Source organism: Tachyglossus aculeatus, chromosome 3 (genome assembly GCF_015852505.1).
Source record: "Tachyglossus aculeatus isolate mTacAcu1 chromosome 3, mTacAcu1.pri, whole genome shotgun sequence".
NCBI lineage: Eukaryota > Metazoa > Chordata > Mammalia > Monotremata > Tachyglossidae > Tachyglossus > Tachyglossus aculeatus.
The window spans coordinates 19,424,861-19,442,953 of record NC_052068.1 but is presented as its reverse complement, the minus strand read 5'-3'; the positions used below and the strand labels follow the sequence as shown (position 1 = coordinate 19,442,953).

At 46.3% G+C, this 18,093-nt stretch overlaps 1 protein-coding gene and 1 non-coding gene across 2 annotated transcripts in view; both read left to right on the top strand.

Moving 5' to 3' along the window:
* TLL2 (tolloid like 2) overlaps positions 1 to 18,093 on the top strand; it is a 195,504-nt gene that overhangs the window by 110,515 nt on the left and 66,896 nt on the right. Inside the window, exons 8-10 of the mRNA XM_038743348.1 lie at positions 11,266 to 11,390; positions 13,175 to 13,290; positions 17,256 to 17,358. Coding sequence (XP_038599276.1) covers positions 11,266 to 11,390; positions 13,175 to 13,290; positions 17,256 to 17,358 — 344 coding nt within the window. The remainder of the gene's footprint in view (positions 1 to 11,265; positions 11,391 to 13,174; positions 13,291 to 17,255; positions 17,359 to 18,093) is intronic.
* LOC119926264 lies at positions 874 to 1,011 on the top strand. The gene has a single exon (XR_005450152.1). It is a non-coding gene; the product is annotated as a small nucleolar RNA SNORA7 (small nucleolar RNA).

Below are 18,093 nucleotides of genomic sequence, written 5' to 3'. Positions count from 1 at the left end.
GAACCCATGACCTCTAACTCCCAAGTCCATGCTCTTTTCACTGAGCCATGCTGCTTCTCTGTATCCACCCTAGTGTTTAGTACAGTGCCTGTCATTCATTCATCCATTCAATTGTATTTATTAAGCGCTTACTGTGTGCAGAGCACTTTATTAAGTGCTTAATGATGGCATTTGTTAAGTGCTTACTATGTGCAAAGCACTGTTCTAAACGCTGGGGGGGGAATACAAGGTGATCAAGTTGTCCCATGTGGGGCTCACAACTGTAATCCCTGTTTTACAGATGAGGTAACTGAGGCTCAGAGAAGTTAAGTGACTTGCCCAAGGTCACACAGCAGACATGTGGCAGAGATGGGATTCAAACCCATGACCTCTGACTCCCAAACCCGGGCTCTTTCCCCTGAGCCACGCTGCTTGGGAAGTACAAGTTGACAACATATAGAGACGGTCCCTACCCAACAACGGGCTCATAAGTACTTAACAAATACCATAGTTATCATTATTACTATGTAGTACATGGACTGTGTCTAACTTGATTATCTTGTATCTATCTGAGGGCTTGGTACAGTGCTTGCCACATAGTAAATACTTAACAAATGCCATTTAAATAGTTAAAACATTATATCTGCTGGCTGTTGGGCAACATAAATTCCATATTCTGCACCTGCTTCCGTGCTGACCTCCCTACCTCCTGTCTCTCCCCACTCCAGTCTGTACTTCACTCTGCTGTTCAAATGATTTTTCTAAAAATTGTGAAGCCCACGTCTCTCCACTCCTCAAGAATCTGCAGTGGTTGCCCATCCACATCAGTGTCAGATAGAAAGTCTTTACCATTGGCTTTAAAGTACCCTATAAACTCTCCCCATCCTGCCTTACCCCCTCTCAGTGTCGCATCTGGAGAGTTTTCAGTCCTCTACCAAACACGACTACAGGAGGAAGAGTCAAGCAGAGTCATACCCATTCCATTCCTAGCTTGGGCAGTGGCTAGTGAGTGGAAGGCAATCTGTTACAAGCCAAAGCTCCCCTGTGCTAGGCAGTAGCGTCATGGGAGAGAGTTGGGGGCAGAGACTCGTTTACTGCGCAGAAGGAGGCAATGGTAAACCACTTCTGTATTTTTACCAAGAAAACTCTATGGATCCACTACCAGAACGATTGCAGATGGAGGTTCGGCATTCTGGGAGAGATGTGTCCATGGCGTCACTATGGGTCGGACATGACTCAACAGCATAAGACAACAAATCCTGCCTTACATCACTGATTTCTGACATAGTCCATCCCGCGCATCTCGCTCCTCTAAGCTTTAGTTTACTCACATTGCCGCTATCTCATCTATCTTCCCGCTGACCCCTTTCCCGTGTTCTCCACTAGCCTGGAACTTCTTCCTCCTCCTCCATATATTCCAGACCACCACTCTCTTCACCTTCAAAGCCTTATTACAAGTTCCATCTCTTCCAAGAGGCCTTCCCCGAGAAAGCCCTCTTTTCTCCAGCTACCTGTCACTTCTGTGTCATCCATGCACTTGGATCTGTGATCTTCATCTTGTCTTATGCTGTCGAGTCATGTCTGACCCATAGAGACTCCATCGACGAATCTCTCCCAGAATACCCCACCTCCATCTGCAATTGCTCTGGTAGTGGATCCATAGAGTTTTCTTGGGAAAAATATGGAAGAGGTTTACCATTGCCTCCTTCTGTGCAGTAAACTTGAGTCTCCACCTTAAGCTCCTTTCCCATGCCAAGCCATGGGTTTTTTTTTGGGTTTTTTTATGGTATTTGTTTAACACTTACTATGTGCCTGGCACTGTACTAAGCACTGGGGTAGATACAAGACAGTCAGGTTGGATAGAATCTACATCCCACATGGTGTTCACAGTGTTAAACCCCATTTTGCAGATGAGGCAATTACAGCAGAGAAGTTAAATTCATTCATTCACTCGTATTTATTGAGCACTTACTGTGTGTAGAGCACTGTACGAAGTGCTTGGGAAGTACAAGTTGGCAGCATATAGAGACAGTCCATGCAAATCTGTGAAGTGTTCCATATTTTCCACACATCCGCCAAGCTAGCTCTCTTCCTCCCTTCAAAGCCCTACTGAGAGCTCACCTCCTCCAGAAGGCCTTTCCAGACTGAGCCCCCTCCTTCCTCTCCCCCTCCTCCCCCTCCCCATCCCCCCTGCCTTACCTCCTTCCCCTCCCCACGGCACCTGTATATATGTATATATGTTTGTACATATTTATTACTTTATTTATTTTACTTGTACATATTTATTCTATTGATTTTATTTTGTTAATATGTTTTGTTTTGTTGTCTGTCTCCCCCTTCTAGACTGTGAGCCCACTGTTGGGTAGGGATCGTCTCTATATGTTACCAACTTGTACTTCCCAAGCGCTTAATACACTACTCTGCACACAGTAAGCACTCAATAAATGCGATTGAATGAATGAATGAATGAACAATGGGCTCACAGTGACTCGCCCAAGGTCACACAGCAGACAAGTGGAAAAGCAGGGATTAGAACCCAGACCCTGTGACTCCCAGGACTGGGTTCTTTCCGCTAAACCACTCTGCTTCTCATCAGACCGAGGCCTCGGCTGCTGCCTGAGGTTTGTTCCTGAGGCCTGGGTAAAATGAGGAGACGGTGGAAGCTGTCAGAAAGAAGGGGGGCAGTTAGAGTTACTAGGGCCCTTTGACCATCTGTGAATAATAATTCCATAACAAACATCTTCCCCTTAGAAACCAAGCTCAGATTGCTCATGCCCAGATTGTTTTGCGAATGAAAATTTCTGAATTTGATAAAAGGTCAGGAACATGTGAATGAAAAATACATGTGCCCCAAATTCCAATAATGCATGGATGGAAGGTGTGACATAAATGTTGCCAATTTGTACTTCCCAAGCGCTTAGTACAGTGCTCTGCACATAGTTAAGCGCTCAATAAATACGATTGATGATGATGATGAAAATTCGTGGTTCAGATTTAGGGGCTGAGGCTGATGTTCTGGTTTGCTGAATAGCTTTACATTAGCCTGTGAAATATAAAATGTCTGCCTGGCATATAATTGTTGTGAAGGAAATACAGTCTTGTACTTGGGCAGTTATGGGAATAGAGATTCTCCAACTTCTTTTTGATGGTATTTGTTTAGTACTTTTTAAACACCAGGCAGTGTACTAAGTGCTGGAGTCCGTACAAGCTAATCAGGTTGGACCCAGACTACATCCCACATGGGGTTCACAGTCTCAATCCCCATTTTACAGATGAGGAAACAGAGGCACAGAGAAGTTCCATGGCTTGCCCATGGTCACCCAGGAGACAGATGGCAGAGCCGGGAGTAGAACACAGGTCCTTTGACTCCCAGGACCATACTGTTTCCACTAGGCTATGCTTCCTCTTGTACCTGATCTCTCGGTACTGGAAGTCCACTTGAGCTCTGAGTTTTAAAGTCCCATATTTGTCTTGGTTTCCCACTGAAGGGAGAGCATTAGTTCTTTTTTAAGGCATGTGTTAAGTGCTTACTATGTTCCAAACACTGCTGTAAGCGCTGGGATAGTTACATGTAAATTAGGTCAGACACAGTCCCTCTCCCGCAAGGGGCTCACAGTCTAAGTAGGAGGGAATAACAGGAATTTAATCCCCATTTTACATTTGAGGAAACGGAGGCACAGAGAATTTAAGTGACTTCCCCACAGTCAGACAGCAAGCAATTGCAAGAGCCAGGATTAGAACCCAGGTCCTCTGACTCCCAGGCCCGAGGTCTTTCCATTAGGCCACGCTGCTTCCCATGGCACTTGACACCATGAGACTGGCTATCTCCTAGCAAAGAGGATGTCCCTAAAACTCCAGTGGGGCAAAGGCAGCTGACGGAGCCACTAAGATGAGAGTATTTCTAAAAGGAGCTGCTACCTGGCTTCTCTCCTTGACCCTTTCCAATCCAGCTTCCTCTACCTTTACTTCTTCAAAACTGCCCTCTCAGAGGTCACCATTGATCTCCTCCTTGTTAAATCAAACAGCCTCCACCCCATCCTAATCCTCCTCGACCTCTCAGCTGCCTTCGACACTGTGGACCACCCCCTTCCCCTGGAAACACGATCCAACCTTGGCTTCACTGATAATGTGCTCTCCTGGTTCTCCTCCTAACTCTCTGGCAACTCATCCTCAGCCTCTTTCATGGGTTGCTCCTCTGCCTCCCACCCCCTAACTGTGAGCCCACTGTTGGGTAGGGACCGTCTCTATATGTTGCCAACTTGTACTTCCTAAGTGCTTAGTACAGTGCTCTGCACACAGCGCTCAATAAATACGATTGAATGAATGAATGAGAGTCCCTCAAGGCTCAGTTTCGGGTCCCCTTCTATTCTCCATCTACACCCTCTTCGTTGAAGAACTCATTCGCTCCCACGGCTTCAACCAACCCACTTCTATATGGAAGATTCCCAAATCTACATCTCCAGCCCTGATCTCTTTCCTTCTATGCAGTCTCATATTTTCTCCTGCCTTTACACCTCAGCTTGGATGTCTCACTGAGTCCTCAAATTTAACCTATCCAAAACAAAACCCTTCATCTTCCCACCCAAATCTTGTCCTTCCCCTGACTTTCCTCTCATTGTAGACAGCACCACTGTCCTACCTGTCTCACAAACCCATAACCCTTGCTGTTCTCCTCATCTGTTCTCTCTCATTCAACCCACATATTCAGTCTGTCACCGAATCTTGTCAGTTCTAACTTCAGAAAATCACTCAAATCCACCCTTCCTCTCCAAACTGCTACCACGTTAATCCAATCACTTATCCTATCCAACCTTGATTACTGTATCAGTGTCCTTGCAAATAATAATAACAATAACAATAATGGCACTTTAAGCGCTTACTATGTACCAGGCACTGCATTAAGCTGTGGGGTGGTTACAAGCAAATGAGGTTGGACACAGTCCCTGTCCCACGTGGGGCTCACAGCCTCAATCCCTACTTTACAGATAACTGAGGCACAGAGAAGTGAAGTGATTTGCCCAAGGTCACACAGCAGACAAGAAGTGGATCCAGGATTAATAATAATAATTATGGTATTTGTTAAGTGCTTACTATATGCCAAGTGCTGTTCTAAGTACTAGGGTAGATTCAAGGTAATCAGGTTGAACCAGTCCCTGTCCCCTGTGGGGCTCATTCTCAATCCCCATTTTTACAGATGAGGTAATCGAGGCACAGATAAGTGAAGTGACATGCCCAGGGTCACAAAGCAAGTAAGTGGAGGCCCACTACACCAAGCTGCTGACCATCTGAGTCCCAAGCAGTGGATCAGCTGATAGTAGGCTGTGAGCCACAGGTGTCCACTCCATAGGGACGAAGGGGCCAGTAGACTCTGAATAGCTTTCTGAGCTTTGCCCATCCCATAGGCTTTTGCCAAGACCTGAGCATTTCCAGTCGAAAGAAGAGATGGTATTTGTTAAGCACTTACTCTATGTCAAGCACTGGGATAGATACCAGCTAATCAGGTTGGACACAGTCCCTATCCCTCATGAGGTTCACAGTCTTAACCCCCATTTGACAGCTGAGGTAACTGAGACACAGAGAATTGAAGTGACTTGCCTAAGGTCACACAGCGGATAAGTGGTGAGCTGGGATTCCCAAGCCCGTGGTTTATCCAGTCAGGATAAAGAAGGTCCCAAATGATGGCTTTCTGATTTTTGAGCACTCTGAAGCCTGTTCCCCTTTCAACCCTCATCCCCTACCCAAGATCCCTCCCCCCTTTCCTCTTCTGCAAACATGAGAAGTTGGCACCTCTGTTGTGCGTTATGAATTTCAGTCCAGCTTTGTTGGTCCGGTTCATAAAGTCATCCCATCTGGCTAAAAGCTGCCTTTGTGAGCACTTTCACTGGAGGACTAACTTTGGGGGATTTAGGCTTGGATTTAGGACCCTGTTTCTAAAATTGAAAAGGGCCCTCTGGTTCAGATCCGAGGAACCAGGGAGAACAGTGAGATGGAAACCCTGAGCTTCTTTCTCTGTTATCACTCCTCCACCTTCCAAGACCCCAAATTCAAGCTTTTCATTCAAAGAGAAATGCAGCCAATTAGAGAAGCAGCGTGGCTTAACGGTAAGAGCCCGGGCTTTGGAGTCAGAGGTCATGGGTTCTAATCCCGGCTCTGACACTCACCAGCCGTGTGACTTTGGGCAAGTCACTTAACTTCTTTGTGCCTCAGTTACCTCATCTGTAAAATGGGGATTAAGACTGTGAGCCCCACGTGGGATAACCTGATTTCCTTGTATCTACCCCAGTTTACAAATATAATAATAATTATTACTATTATTATCTGTCTAGTCTTTTGGATGGGTTTTTAATTAAGAAATTTGCCCTGGAGACTTGTACCGTCCATTGCAGACTAGGTTTTCTTTATTTTTATGGTATTTGTTAAGCACTTACTATGTGTCAAGCACTATTCTAAGTGCCGGGGTAGATGCAAGTTAACAGGGTCAGACACAATCCCTGTCCCACATGGGGAGCACAGTCTTGGAGGGAGAACAGGTATTGAATCCCCATTTTACAGTTGAGGATATCGAGGCACAGAGAAGTGAATTAACTGTTATACCATTCCAGTGCTTAGTTCAGTGCTCTGCACACCATAGGCACTTCATACATATGAATGAAGGAAGGAAGGAAGGAAGGAAGTGACTTGCCCAGAGTCTGAACAGGTAAGTGGTGTGGTGAATCCAGGATTAGAACCCAGTCCCCGTCTGCCAGGCCTGCACTTCATCAAGTAGGCCAAGTTGCTTCCCTTCCTGGTTGTTTCCTGGCCCTTCAAATCCTCAGCTCAAATCGTTTCATGCTTTCGTGGGAGAAAAAGGTGAAATGATTTGCCCAAGTCAAGGGTGGGAAGATGCTAGTGATGCCTGTTTACTTGTTTTGATGTCTGCCTCAATCGTATTTATTGAGCGCTTACTGTGTGCAGAGCACTGTACTGAGCGCTTGGGAAGTACAAGTTGGCATCATAACATAAGATGGCCTCCCCCCATCTAGACTGTGAGCCCGTTGTTGGGTAGGGATTGTCTCTATTTGTTGCTGAATTGTACTTTCCAAGCGCTTAGTACAGTGCTCTGCACAAAGTAAGTGCTCATTAAATACAGTTGAATGAATGAATTAATGAATTCCTTCAACCCCTTCCCCTCTCTTTCCTCAGTCCTCCTACCCACCCCTCCCACTCCAAAGACCTGCAGGAAAAACATGATGAAGCAAGTGCTAGCAGCCAGTCTCCCTCCTATCCAGTCAGGAGCTATCTGAAGCAGGGCTCCATTGACTCAATTAATCAATCGTATTTATTGAGCACTTACTGTGCACAGAGCACTGCATTAAATGCAAGGGAGGGTACAGTTAATATAGCACACACATTCTCTGCGCAGAGCACTGTGTGCAGAGCACTGTACTAAGCACTTGGGAGAGTACAATACAACAGAGTTGGTAGTCACATTCCCTTCTCACAGTGAACTTACAGTCTAGAGGGGGAAATAGACATTAGCAGAAATAAATAAATTACAGATAGAATAAAATATGGCTACAGTAAATGAATTACAGATACAATTAGTCTTGTTCTGACCCCACTGAGACCTCCTGTCCCCGCAAGTGTAAATCACTGGAGTGGACTCTGAGTTTCTACCCTCTTAGCGCCTAGGTACTTATTCCCCTATCCTCAGCACTTATGTACATATTTTTATATTTGGTTGCTTTTATTTTATTTCATTTTAGTCTCCATCTCGCCTACAAGGCTGCAAGCCCTTTGAAGGCAGGAATTGATGCCTGTGTACTTGGATTTTTTTTTGTCTGTCTCCCCCGTCTAGACTGTGAACCCGTTGTTGGGTAGGCCGAATTGTACTTTCTAAGCACTTAGTACAGTGCTCTGCACACAGTAAGCGCTCAATAAATATGATTGAATGAATCAGTGAATGAACGAATGAATTGTGTCTACTTACTGTATTGGACTCTCCCAAGCACTTAGTACAATGTACAGAGTGAGAACTAGCGTGGTCATGGGATAGCAGCATGGTCTAGTGGAAAGAGCACAGGCCTGGGTGTCAGAGGACATGCATACTAATCCTGGTTGTCCACATGTCTTCTGTGTGACCTTGAGCAAGTCACTTCACTGCTCAGTGCCTCAGTTACCTCATCTATAAAATGGGGATTAAGACTGTGAGTTCCACATGGGACAGAGACTGTGAGCCCGTTGTTGGGTAGGGACTGTCTCTATATGTTGCCAACTTGTACTTCCCAAGCGCTTAGTACGGTGCTCTGCACACAGTAAGTGCTCAATAAATAGGATTGAGTGAATGAATGAATGAACCTGATTACCTTGTATCTACCCTAGTACTTAGAACAGTGCTTGGCACATAGAAAGTGCTTAACAAGTACCACACATTATTATTATTATTATTATTATTATTATTATTATTATTATTATTATTATTATGCCTGGTTTAGGGCTCTGGTTGAGACTCCAGCCCTGCATCCTCACTCAGGGGTGAAGAAGGGACCCAGACTATCATGTGCATGTGCACGTGGAGAAGCAGTGTGGCTTAGTGGATAGAGCCCGGGCCTGGGAATCAGAAGGACTGGGTTCTAATCCAGGCTCCAACACTTGTCTGCTATGTGACCTTGGGCAAATCATTTCACTTCTCTATGCCTCAATTCCCTCATCTGTAAAGTGAAGTGGGAAGCGGTGTGGCTGGGAAGCAGCATGGCTCTGTGGACAGAGCACGGGCTTGGGAGCCAGGGGTCATGAGTTCTAATCCTGACTCCGCCACTTTTCTGCTGGGTGACTTTGGGCAAGTCACTTAACTTCTCTGTACCTCAGCTACCTCATTTGTAAAATGGGGATTAAGACTGTGAGCCCCACGTGGGACAACTTTATCACCTTGTATCCCCCCAGTGCTTAGAACAGTGCTTCGCACATAGTGCTTAACAAATACCACCAGTATACCACCAGTCTTCCCTCCCAAACCCTGCCCTCTCCCTGACTTTCCCATCTCTGTTGATGGCACCACCATCCTTCCCATCTCACAAGCCCGCAACCTTGGTGTCATCCTCGACTCTGCTCTCTCATTCACCCCTCACATCCAAGCCGTCACCAAAACCTGCCGGTCTCAGCTCCGCAACATTGCCAAGATCCGCCCTTTCCTCTCCATCCACACCGCTGCCCTGCTCGTTCAAGCTCTCATCCTATCCCGTCTGGGCTACTGCATCAGCCTTCTCTCTGATCTCCCATCCTCGTGTCTCTCCCCACTTCAATCCATACTTCATGCTGCTGCCCGGATTGTCTTTGTCCAGAAACGCTCTGGGCATGCTACTCCCCTCCTCAAAAATCTCCAGTGGCTACCAATCTGCGCATCAGGCAGAAACTCCTCACCCTGGGCTTCAAGGCTGTCCATCCCCTCGCCCCCTCCTACCTCACCTCCCTTCTCTCCTTCTCCAGCCCAGCCTGCACCCTTCGCTCCTCTGCCGCTAATCTCCTCACCGTACCTCGTTCTCGCCTGTCCCGCCATCGACCCCCAGCCCACGTCATCCCCCGGGCCTGGAATGCCCTCCCGCTGCCCATCCGCCAAGCTCTCTTCCTCCCTTCAAGGCCCTACTGAGAGCTCACCTCCTCCAGGAGGCCTTCCCAGACTGAGCCCCTTCCTTCCTCTCCCCTCGTCCCCCTCTCCACCCCCCCATCTTACCTCCTTCCCTTCCCCACAGCACCTGTTTATATGTTTGTACATATTTGTTACTCTATTTATTTATTTTACTTGTACATATCTATTCTATTTATTTTATTTTGTTAGTTTGTTTGGTTTTGTTTTCTGTCTCCCCCTTTTAGACTGTGAGCCCACTGTTGGGTAGGGACTGTCTCTATATGTTGCCAACTTGTACTTCCCAAGCGCTTAGTACAGTGCTCTGCACACAGTAAGCGCTCAAGAAATACGATTGATGATGATGATGATTATTATTATTAAAGTGGGGATTAAGATTGTGAGCCCCATGTGGGACAGGGACTGTGTCTAACCTGATTATCTCGTCTCTACCCAGTGCTTAGTACAGCGCCTGGCACGTAGTAAGCCCTTAACAAAGTCTATTATTATTATTATTATTTACACACACACACACACAGATCCTCCCCCACTTCTCCTTCTCGAGGGGATCGCCCCTGCTCTCCTTGGCACCCCACACTCTATCCTGAGCAAAGTCTGAAGGGTGGCTAAGCCTAGGAGGATCAGCTCCCCATTCCTTCCTCTCCGACAGTCTCATCGGTGGTGCCTCTAAACCTCTGAGCCTCTGGATGTGGTGGAGGCCCGAACTCTGAGGTAATCCCTACCGCCACAGTTGTCTCTTACTAAATAACTCCCTTTCCATTGACCCAGTGGCCCTTAATAACCTCCATCAGACACGGAGAAGATTTTCCAAATTCGGCAGTGTTGCCTTCCTATTTAGAAGTGAGCAGACAGCTCTTCAACACGGACCAGGTGCCACATGGCATCGTGTTGCGGCCCCTTTCAGAAAGCCTCGATGCTTCCTGAGGGAGCGTGAGTGGAGGGCAGAATGGGAGCGAGGGCAGGGCAGGCCCGTTTGTCTGCTGTGTGTGTCGCTTCACTTCACTGTGCCTCAGTTGCCTCATCTGGAAAATGAGGATTAAGAGTGTGAGCCTCATGTGGGACAGGGACTGTGTCTAACCTAATTACGTGGCTCAATGGAAAGGGCACGGGCTTTGGAGTCAGAGGTCATGGGTTCAAATCCTGGCTCCGCCAATTGTCAGCTGTGTGACTTTGGGCAAGTCACTTAACTTCTCTAGACTTCTAGACTGTGAGCCCACTGTTGGGTAGGGACTGTCTCTATATGTTGCCAACTTGTACTTCCCAAGCGCTTAGTACAGTGCTCTGCACACAGTAAGCGCTCAATAAATACGATTGATTGATTGATTCTCTGTGCCTCAGTTACCTCATCTGTAAAATGGGGATGAAGACTGTGAGCCCCCAGTGGGACAACCTGATCACCTTGTAACCTCCCCAGTGCATAGAACAGTGCTTTGCACATAATAAGCGCTTAATAAATGCCATTATTATTATCTACCCAGGTGCTTAGAACAGTGCTTGGCACATAGTAAGTGCTTAACAAATACCATAATGATTATAATTATTTATTATTAGGGACAGAGCAGGGAACGCAAGGAGGGCAGGTCACGGGGTCTATCTCTCTCTGTCTCAACGAGCTCTCGGTCTCTTCGGCTTACTGGTCCTCCTGGACTCTCCTCTTCCCTCAGAGGGGTCTTCTTAGACACGATCCTTCCCCGCCGAGATGACAACGGTGTACGGCCAACGATCGGCCAGCGTGTCCGGCTGAGCGAGGGAGACATAGCCCAGGCCAGAAAACTCTACAAGTGCCCAGGTAAACACAGCTATCGCAAATGGCTTCCAGCATCTCACAAACACCCCGCTTATCGGCAGCAAAATGGAATGCGAAAGCTCGGGGCTAATGTTTCCTTTGATGAAAGGATTCCAAGGCCACCCCCACCAACCCCCGCTCCATCGCCAGCTTAAGTTTTCAGTGTGGGGGATCCCAGTGATTGTTTTTACGTCCATTTACTGACAGGCTGGGATTGTGTTGGATTTGCGAGTTTCTGGGGTAGGCAGGAATGCTTAACCGCAAAGGTTGCTGGCTCCACTGACAAACCATGGTCTTGGACTGAGTGGGAGAGGACTGGGTGGGCAGCATGTCCAGAAGAAAGCCTCTGATTGGGGAGGGGAGGGGATCCAGGATAACCCAGTGCTCATTCCCCCGGGAAAACGCCAGGAATTCAGCATATTCCCAACCATTAGCCACCTGGGAATTTGTTAGGGTTGAACTGCAGGGCATAAATATCACGTAACATCTCTGATTTAAATGGGAACTTAATAGCATTTGCTGGTAAATACCCTCCAGCTCCACAAAACTGTATACGTTCCTACAGATTAGTGTTAATTGTTCAGGGTAAATGCTAAGTAATTCCTAAGGAATCTTTGCTCTAGCTTGCTGATGGGAGGAATTCTTTCCAGGCCTGGTAGTGGAGGGGCAAGATGCTGTGGATGGCTCGTCTCTTGCCATTCTTCCGTATTTCCCTGTAGTGACGCTCGGCTCCTTCGCCACTCTAAAATCCCCATTTAACAGATGAAGAAACTGAGGCGCAGAGAAGTCGAGTGACTTGCCGAAGGTCACACGGCCAGCAAGTGGCGGAGCTGGGATTAGAATCCAGGTCCTCTGACACCCAGGCCCGTGATCTTTCCAAGAGGCTGTGCTGCTTCCCTTGATTATTAATCAACTCTTGATTTTTCCTGGATGAATTTCCCAGTTTGTGATTTATCCAGGTCCCCTCTTCTCCTCCTCTTTTTCCTCCTCCTCCTGCCCCTTGTTACCTAGGCCCCTTTTCTCTTCTCATCCTCATCTTCTTTACCAGAGGTTGATTGAAGCAAATGGGAGAAACTCAGATTAATTCACTGTCCCAATAGGAGGGAGCTTGACCCCTAATGAGGAAGCAGCGTGGCTCAGTGGAAAGAGCATGGGCTTTGGAGTCAGAGGTCATGGGTTCAAATCCTGGCTCTGCCAATTGTCAGCTGTGTGACTCTGGGCAAGTCACTTAACTTCTTTGTGCCTCAGTTACCTCATCTGAAAAATGGGGATTAAGACTGTGAGCCCCCTGTGGGACAACATGATCACCTTGTAACCTCCCCAGCACTTAGAACAGTGCTTTGCACATAGTAAGCGCTTAATAAATGCCATCATTAATGGCTAGAATGAAGTTTCGGCCCTGTAGATTTCTGTAGATTTTAATTGCACTTCTGTGTGCTCTCTCCCTCTCCCCCCCATTACCTTGGATAATTGAGATTTCGTTGTGTCCCTTTCCTAATCCTGGCGTAGATTGGCATATAGTGCAAGGATTAGTGAGATAATGTGTAGCTAGGGCTTTGATCTCCTCCAAAGAAAGGTACTAAATAAACCTACATAGGTGATTGGAATCCTTCCTAGCCCATTACTGGATTTAGGACATTTGGCTAAGTCCATCTAATTTGCTTAAAGGGTCTCCTGCTCTTAGATTGTTTAGATCATTCACATTCCCTAGTGCTATAGTAAAGTCCCTTTTCCTCAAGCCTGGACTGCAAGAAGTGACTCATTGTTTGTTGTTTTTCATTGAGCAGCATGTGGGGAGACCCTGCAGGACACGACGGGGAATTTTTCCGCTCCTGGTTTTCCGAATGGCTACCCTTCGTATTCCCACTGTGTCTGGAGGATATCGGTTACCCCAGGGGAGAAGGTAGGTGTGGAAGCTCCTGGGATTCAGCACGTGTAATTCAGGCCGGGTGGGGCGACGAGGGCCTTTTGGATAACAAAACAGAGGCCCGAGGTCTCCCCAACTGTTTAGAAAACAGGACTCTCCTTTTGCAAACAAAGAAGCAGCATGGCCTAGTGGAAAGAGCATAGCTCAGGAGACCTGAGTTCTAATCCTGCCTCCGCTACATGCCTTCTGAGTGAATTTGGGCAAATCCAAGGTCCTTGAGGGGTCCCTTGAGGGTGGAACATGTGTATTGACTCTCCCAAGTGCTTAGTACCCTGCTCCACACACAGAAAAGACTCCGTCAATCAATCAGTGGTATTTATTGAGCAGTTACCGTGGGCAGAGCACTGTACTAAGCACTTGGGAAAGTACAAAACAAGAGACCTGATAGTGTATCGCACTGAACTGCTAAAAGTGCTAGAGAAGCAGCGTGGCTCAGTGGAAAGAGCCTGGGCTGGGGAGCCAGAGGTCGTGGGTTCTAATCCCGGCTCCGCCACTTGTCAGCTGTGTGACCTTGGGCAAATCACTTCACTTCTCCGGGCCTCAGTTCCCACATCTGAAAAATGGGGATTAAGACTGTAAGCCCCACGTGGGACAACCTGATTACTTTGTATCTATCTCAGCACTAAGAACAGTGCTTGGCACATAGTAAGCACTTAACAAATACCAACATAATTATTATTATAATTATTATTGTTATTAAAACCCATCAATCAGTGGTACTTATTGGGTGCTTATTGTTTTCAGACCACTGTACTAAGCACTTGGGAGAGTACAAAACAGTAGACCTGATAGTGTATTGCATTGAATGGCCAGAATCAATCAATCAATTAATTATGGTATTTTTGAGCACTTCTGTGGGCAGAGCACTGTACTAATTCATTCATTGATTGTCATATTTATTGAGTGCTTAGTGTGTGCAAAGCACTGTACTAAGTGCTTGGGAGAGAACAATTTAACAGCAGACACATTCCTGCCCACAATGAGCTCACAGGCCAGAGGGGGAGACAGACATTAATATATATAAAGAAATAAATAGATAAATAAATGAATGACAGACATAGACAGCTATATACATATATGCTATGGGGATGGGAGGGAGGATGAATGAAGGAGCAAGTAAGAGCGGTGCAGAAGGGAGTGGGAGAAGAGGAGAGGAAGGCTTAGTCAGGGAAGGCTTCTTGGAGGAGATGTGAGAAGCAGCATGGCTCAGTGGAAAGAGCACGGGCTCGGGAGTCAGAGGTCATGGGTTCTAATCCCGACTCTGCCACTTGTCAGCTGTGTGACTTTGGGCAAGTCACTTAACTTCTCTGTGTCTCAGTTATCTCATCTGTAAGACTGTGAGCCCCACGTGGGACAACCCGATCACCTTGTATCCGAACAGTGCTTGGCACGTAGTAAGTGCTTAACAAATACCATTATTATTATTATTATTATTATTATTATTATTATTATGTGCCTTCAATAAGATTTTGAAGTGGGGGAGAGCAATTATCTGTCTGATATGAGGAGGGAGGGCATCCCAGGCCAGAGGGAGGATGTGGGCAAGAGGTCGGCAATGAAAAGTTCTTGGGAAAATACAAAACAATCGACCTGATTAATATTGCCAGAATCAGGCGGCCAGTCAAACAATGGTATTTATCGGGTGCTTATCATTTGTAGACCACTGTAGTAAGTACTTGGGAGAGTACAAAACAAGAGTCGGTAGACATGTTCCCAGTGGTTCTGGTAATTCATAGGACTGGGTCGGTGGCGAGGTAAACAAGAGAGAGGCACAGTGAGAAGGTTAGTATTAGAGAAGCCAAGGGTGCAGGCTGGGTTGTATTACGAGAGTAGTGAGGGGACGTAGGAGGGGACAAGGCGATGTACTGCTTTGAAGCCAATGGTGAGGAGTTTTTGTATGATGTGGAGGTAGATGGGCAACCACTGGAGTTTTTTGAGGAGTGGGAAACATGTCCTGAGCATTTCTATAGAAAAATGATCAGGGCAGCGGAGTGAAATATGGGCTTGAGTGGGGCGAGACAGGAGGCTAGGAGGCTGATGCAAGGCAAGGAGGCTGATGCACTACAGTGGAAAGGGCACGGGCCTCCGAGTCAGAAGTTACGGGTTTTAATCCCGGCTCCACCACTTATCAGCTGTGTGACTTTGGGCAAGTCACTTCTCTGTGCCTCAGTTACCTCATCTGTCAAATGGAGACTAAGACTGAACCCCACGTAGGACAACCGATTACCTTGTTCTACCCCAGCGCTTAGAACAGGCACATAGTAAGTGCTTAACAAATACCATCATTATTAATCCAAGCGGGATAGGATAAGTGACTATATTATTGTGGTAGCAGTTTGGAGAGGAAAGGGCAGATTTTAGCGGTGTCGTAAAGGTGGAACCGACAGGATTTAGTGACGGATTGAATATGTGGGTTGAATGACAGAGAGTAGTCAAGGAAAACACCAAGATAGGAAGAGTGATGGGGTTTGAGAACTAGGAAGGATGGTGGGGCCATCTACAGTGGTGGGAAAGTCAGGGGGAGGACGGGGTTTGGGTGGGAAGATAAGGAGCTCTGTTTTGGATATGTTAAGACTTCCAAGTAGAGATGTCTTGAAGGCAGGAGAAGATTCCGTCCTCATTCATTCAATCGTTTTTATTGAGTGATTACTGTGTGCAGAGCACTGTACTAAGCACTTACCTCCAAACCCAAACTGCAGGGAGGGCACAAGCAGCCCTCAGAACCTCCTTGGATTTTGAGGGGTGCAGGTTGCCTCCTGGTTTCAACCACGGGCCAGTCCGTTGGCCCACTGCCCAACTGGTGAATGCCTTTGGTTTGCTTTTGTTGAGAAGCAGCACGGCCTTGTGAATAGAGCACAGGCCTGGGAATCAGAAGGACCCGGGTTCTAATCCCGGCTCCACCACTTGTCTACTGTGTGACCTTGGGCAAATCACTTAACTTCTCTAAACCTCAGTTACCTCATCTGTAAAATGGGCATTAAGACTGTGAGCCCCTTGTGGCACAGGGACTGTGTCCAACTTAACTCTTATCTACTCCAGCTCTTAGAATAGTGCTTGACACATAGTAAGTGCTTAAGAAATACCATAGTTATTGTCGTTATTATTATTTAGACCTCCTACCAATCAATGCTATTTACATAGTGCCTACTGACTGCTAGGCAGTGTACTAAGCACTTGGGAGAGTACTGTAGTAGGAAGACACATGTTCTTTGTCTTCAAGGACTTCCCATTCAAATGGAGGAGATGAAATTAATTTCAGATAAGGAAAGCAGGAGGAAGAACAAGGATAGGCTCTATACTCTAAGCTCGCTGTGGACAGGGAATGTGTCTACCCACTCTGTAATATTTTACTCCCTCAAGCGCTTAGTATAGTGCTCTTCACACTGTAAGTGCTCAATAAATAGGATCGTTTGATTGACTTATTAAGCTGGAAATAGTAAATAAACAGCTGAGCAAATAACTGAATGCCCAAGAGCAGTGTGGTCTAGTGGATTGAGCAAAGGACTCAGAATCAGATTGGGTTCTAATCCCAATCTGTCACTTTCATGCTGTGTGTCCTTGAGCAAGTCACTTAACTTCTCTAGGCCTCAGTTACTTCATCTGTAAAACGGGGATTAAACGCCTGTTCTCCCTCCCCTTTTATCCGCGGACTCCACGAGGGACAGGAACTGTGTCTGACCTGATCATCTTGTATCTACACCAGCACTTAGTAGCATGCCAGTCACATTCCCAAACGCTTCGTACAGTGCTCTGCACACAGTAAGCGCTCAATAAATATGATTGAATGAGTGAATGAATAGAAAATGCTGAACACGTACCACAACGATTATAAATATATGAATGAAAGTAGAGGCGGTCTGGTTGTCCCAGGCCTTTTGCGGAACATCACCTAGCTCCACTGACTCTTCTCGCAAAGGTAATCCTGCCCTAACTCTTTACAGATTGTTTTAAACTTCACATCTATGGACTTGTTTAAAAGCCGCCTGTGTTGGTACGATTATATCGAAGTCCGGGACGGCTATTGGAGAAAAGCCCCACTCTTAGGTGAGTCAACTCTGGAATGTTTGCACCCAAACTGAAAGAAATATTGAACTTCTTGTTAGATAGTAGGTTGACCCTAAAGCGATTGAATGAAAATTATGAATTACTGACTATTAGAAAAGATTTTATATTGGACGTACTGGGGAGTTCTGCTTCGTTAAGGTCCATCTCACATTAGTTTAACTGAGCAATAATAATAATAATGGTATTTGTTAAGCACTTCTTATGTGCCAAGCACTGTTCTAAGCACTGGCACTGTGCAATCCCATTCATCACTTCAGTTCCTACTTTTCCACCAATCAATCAATGGTACTTATATATTTAATAGTTTTTTTAACTTTAATTATTTTAACAATTTATTTTTTATTTATATTAATGTTCGTTAGAATGTAAGCTCACTGTGGGCAAGGAATGTGTCTACCAACTCCGTTATAATCATACTCTCCCAAGTGTTTAGTACAGTACTGTGCCCAGAGTAAGCACTTAAAAAATAAGACTGATTGATTGATTGGTATTTCATCGAGCATGTGCCGTGTGCCAAGCACTGTACTAAACTCTTGGGAGAGTACATTTCAAAGAGAAGCAGCATGGCTCAGTGGAAAGGGCACAGGCTTGGGAGTCAGAGGACATGGGTTTGAATCCCAGCTCCGCCACTTGTCAGCTGTGTGACCTTGGGCGAGCCACTTAACTTCTCTGTGCCTCAGTTACCTCATCTGTAAAATGGAGATGAAGACTGTG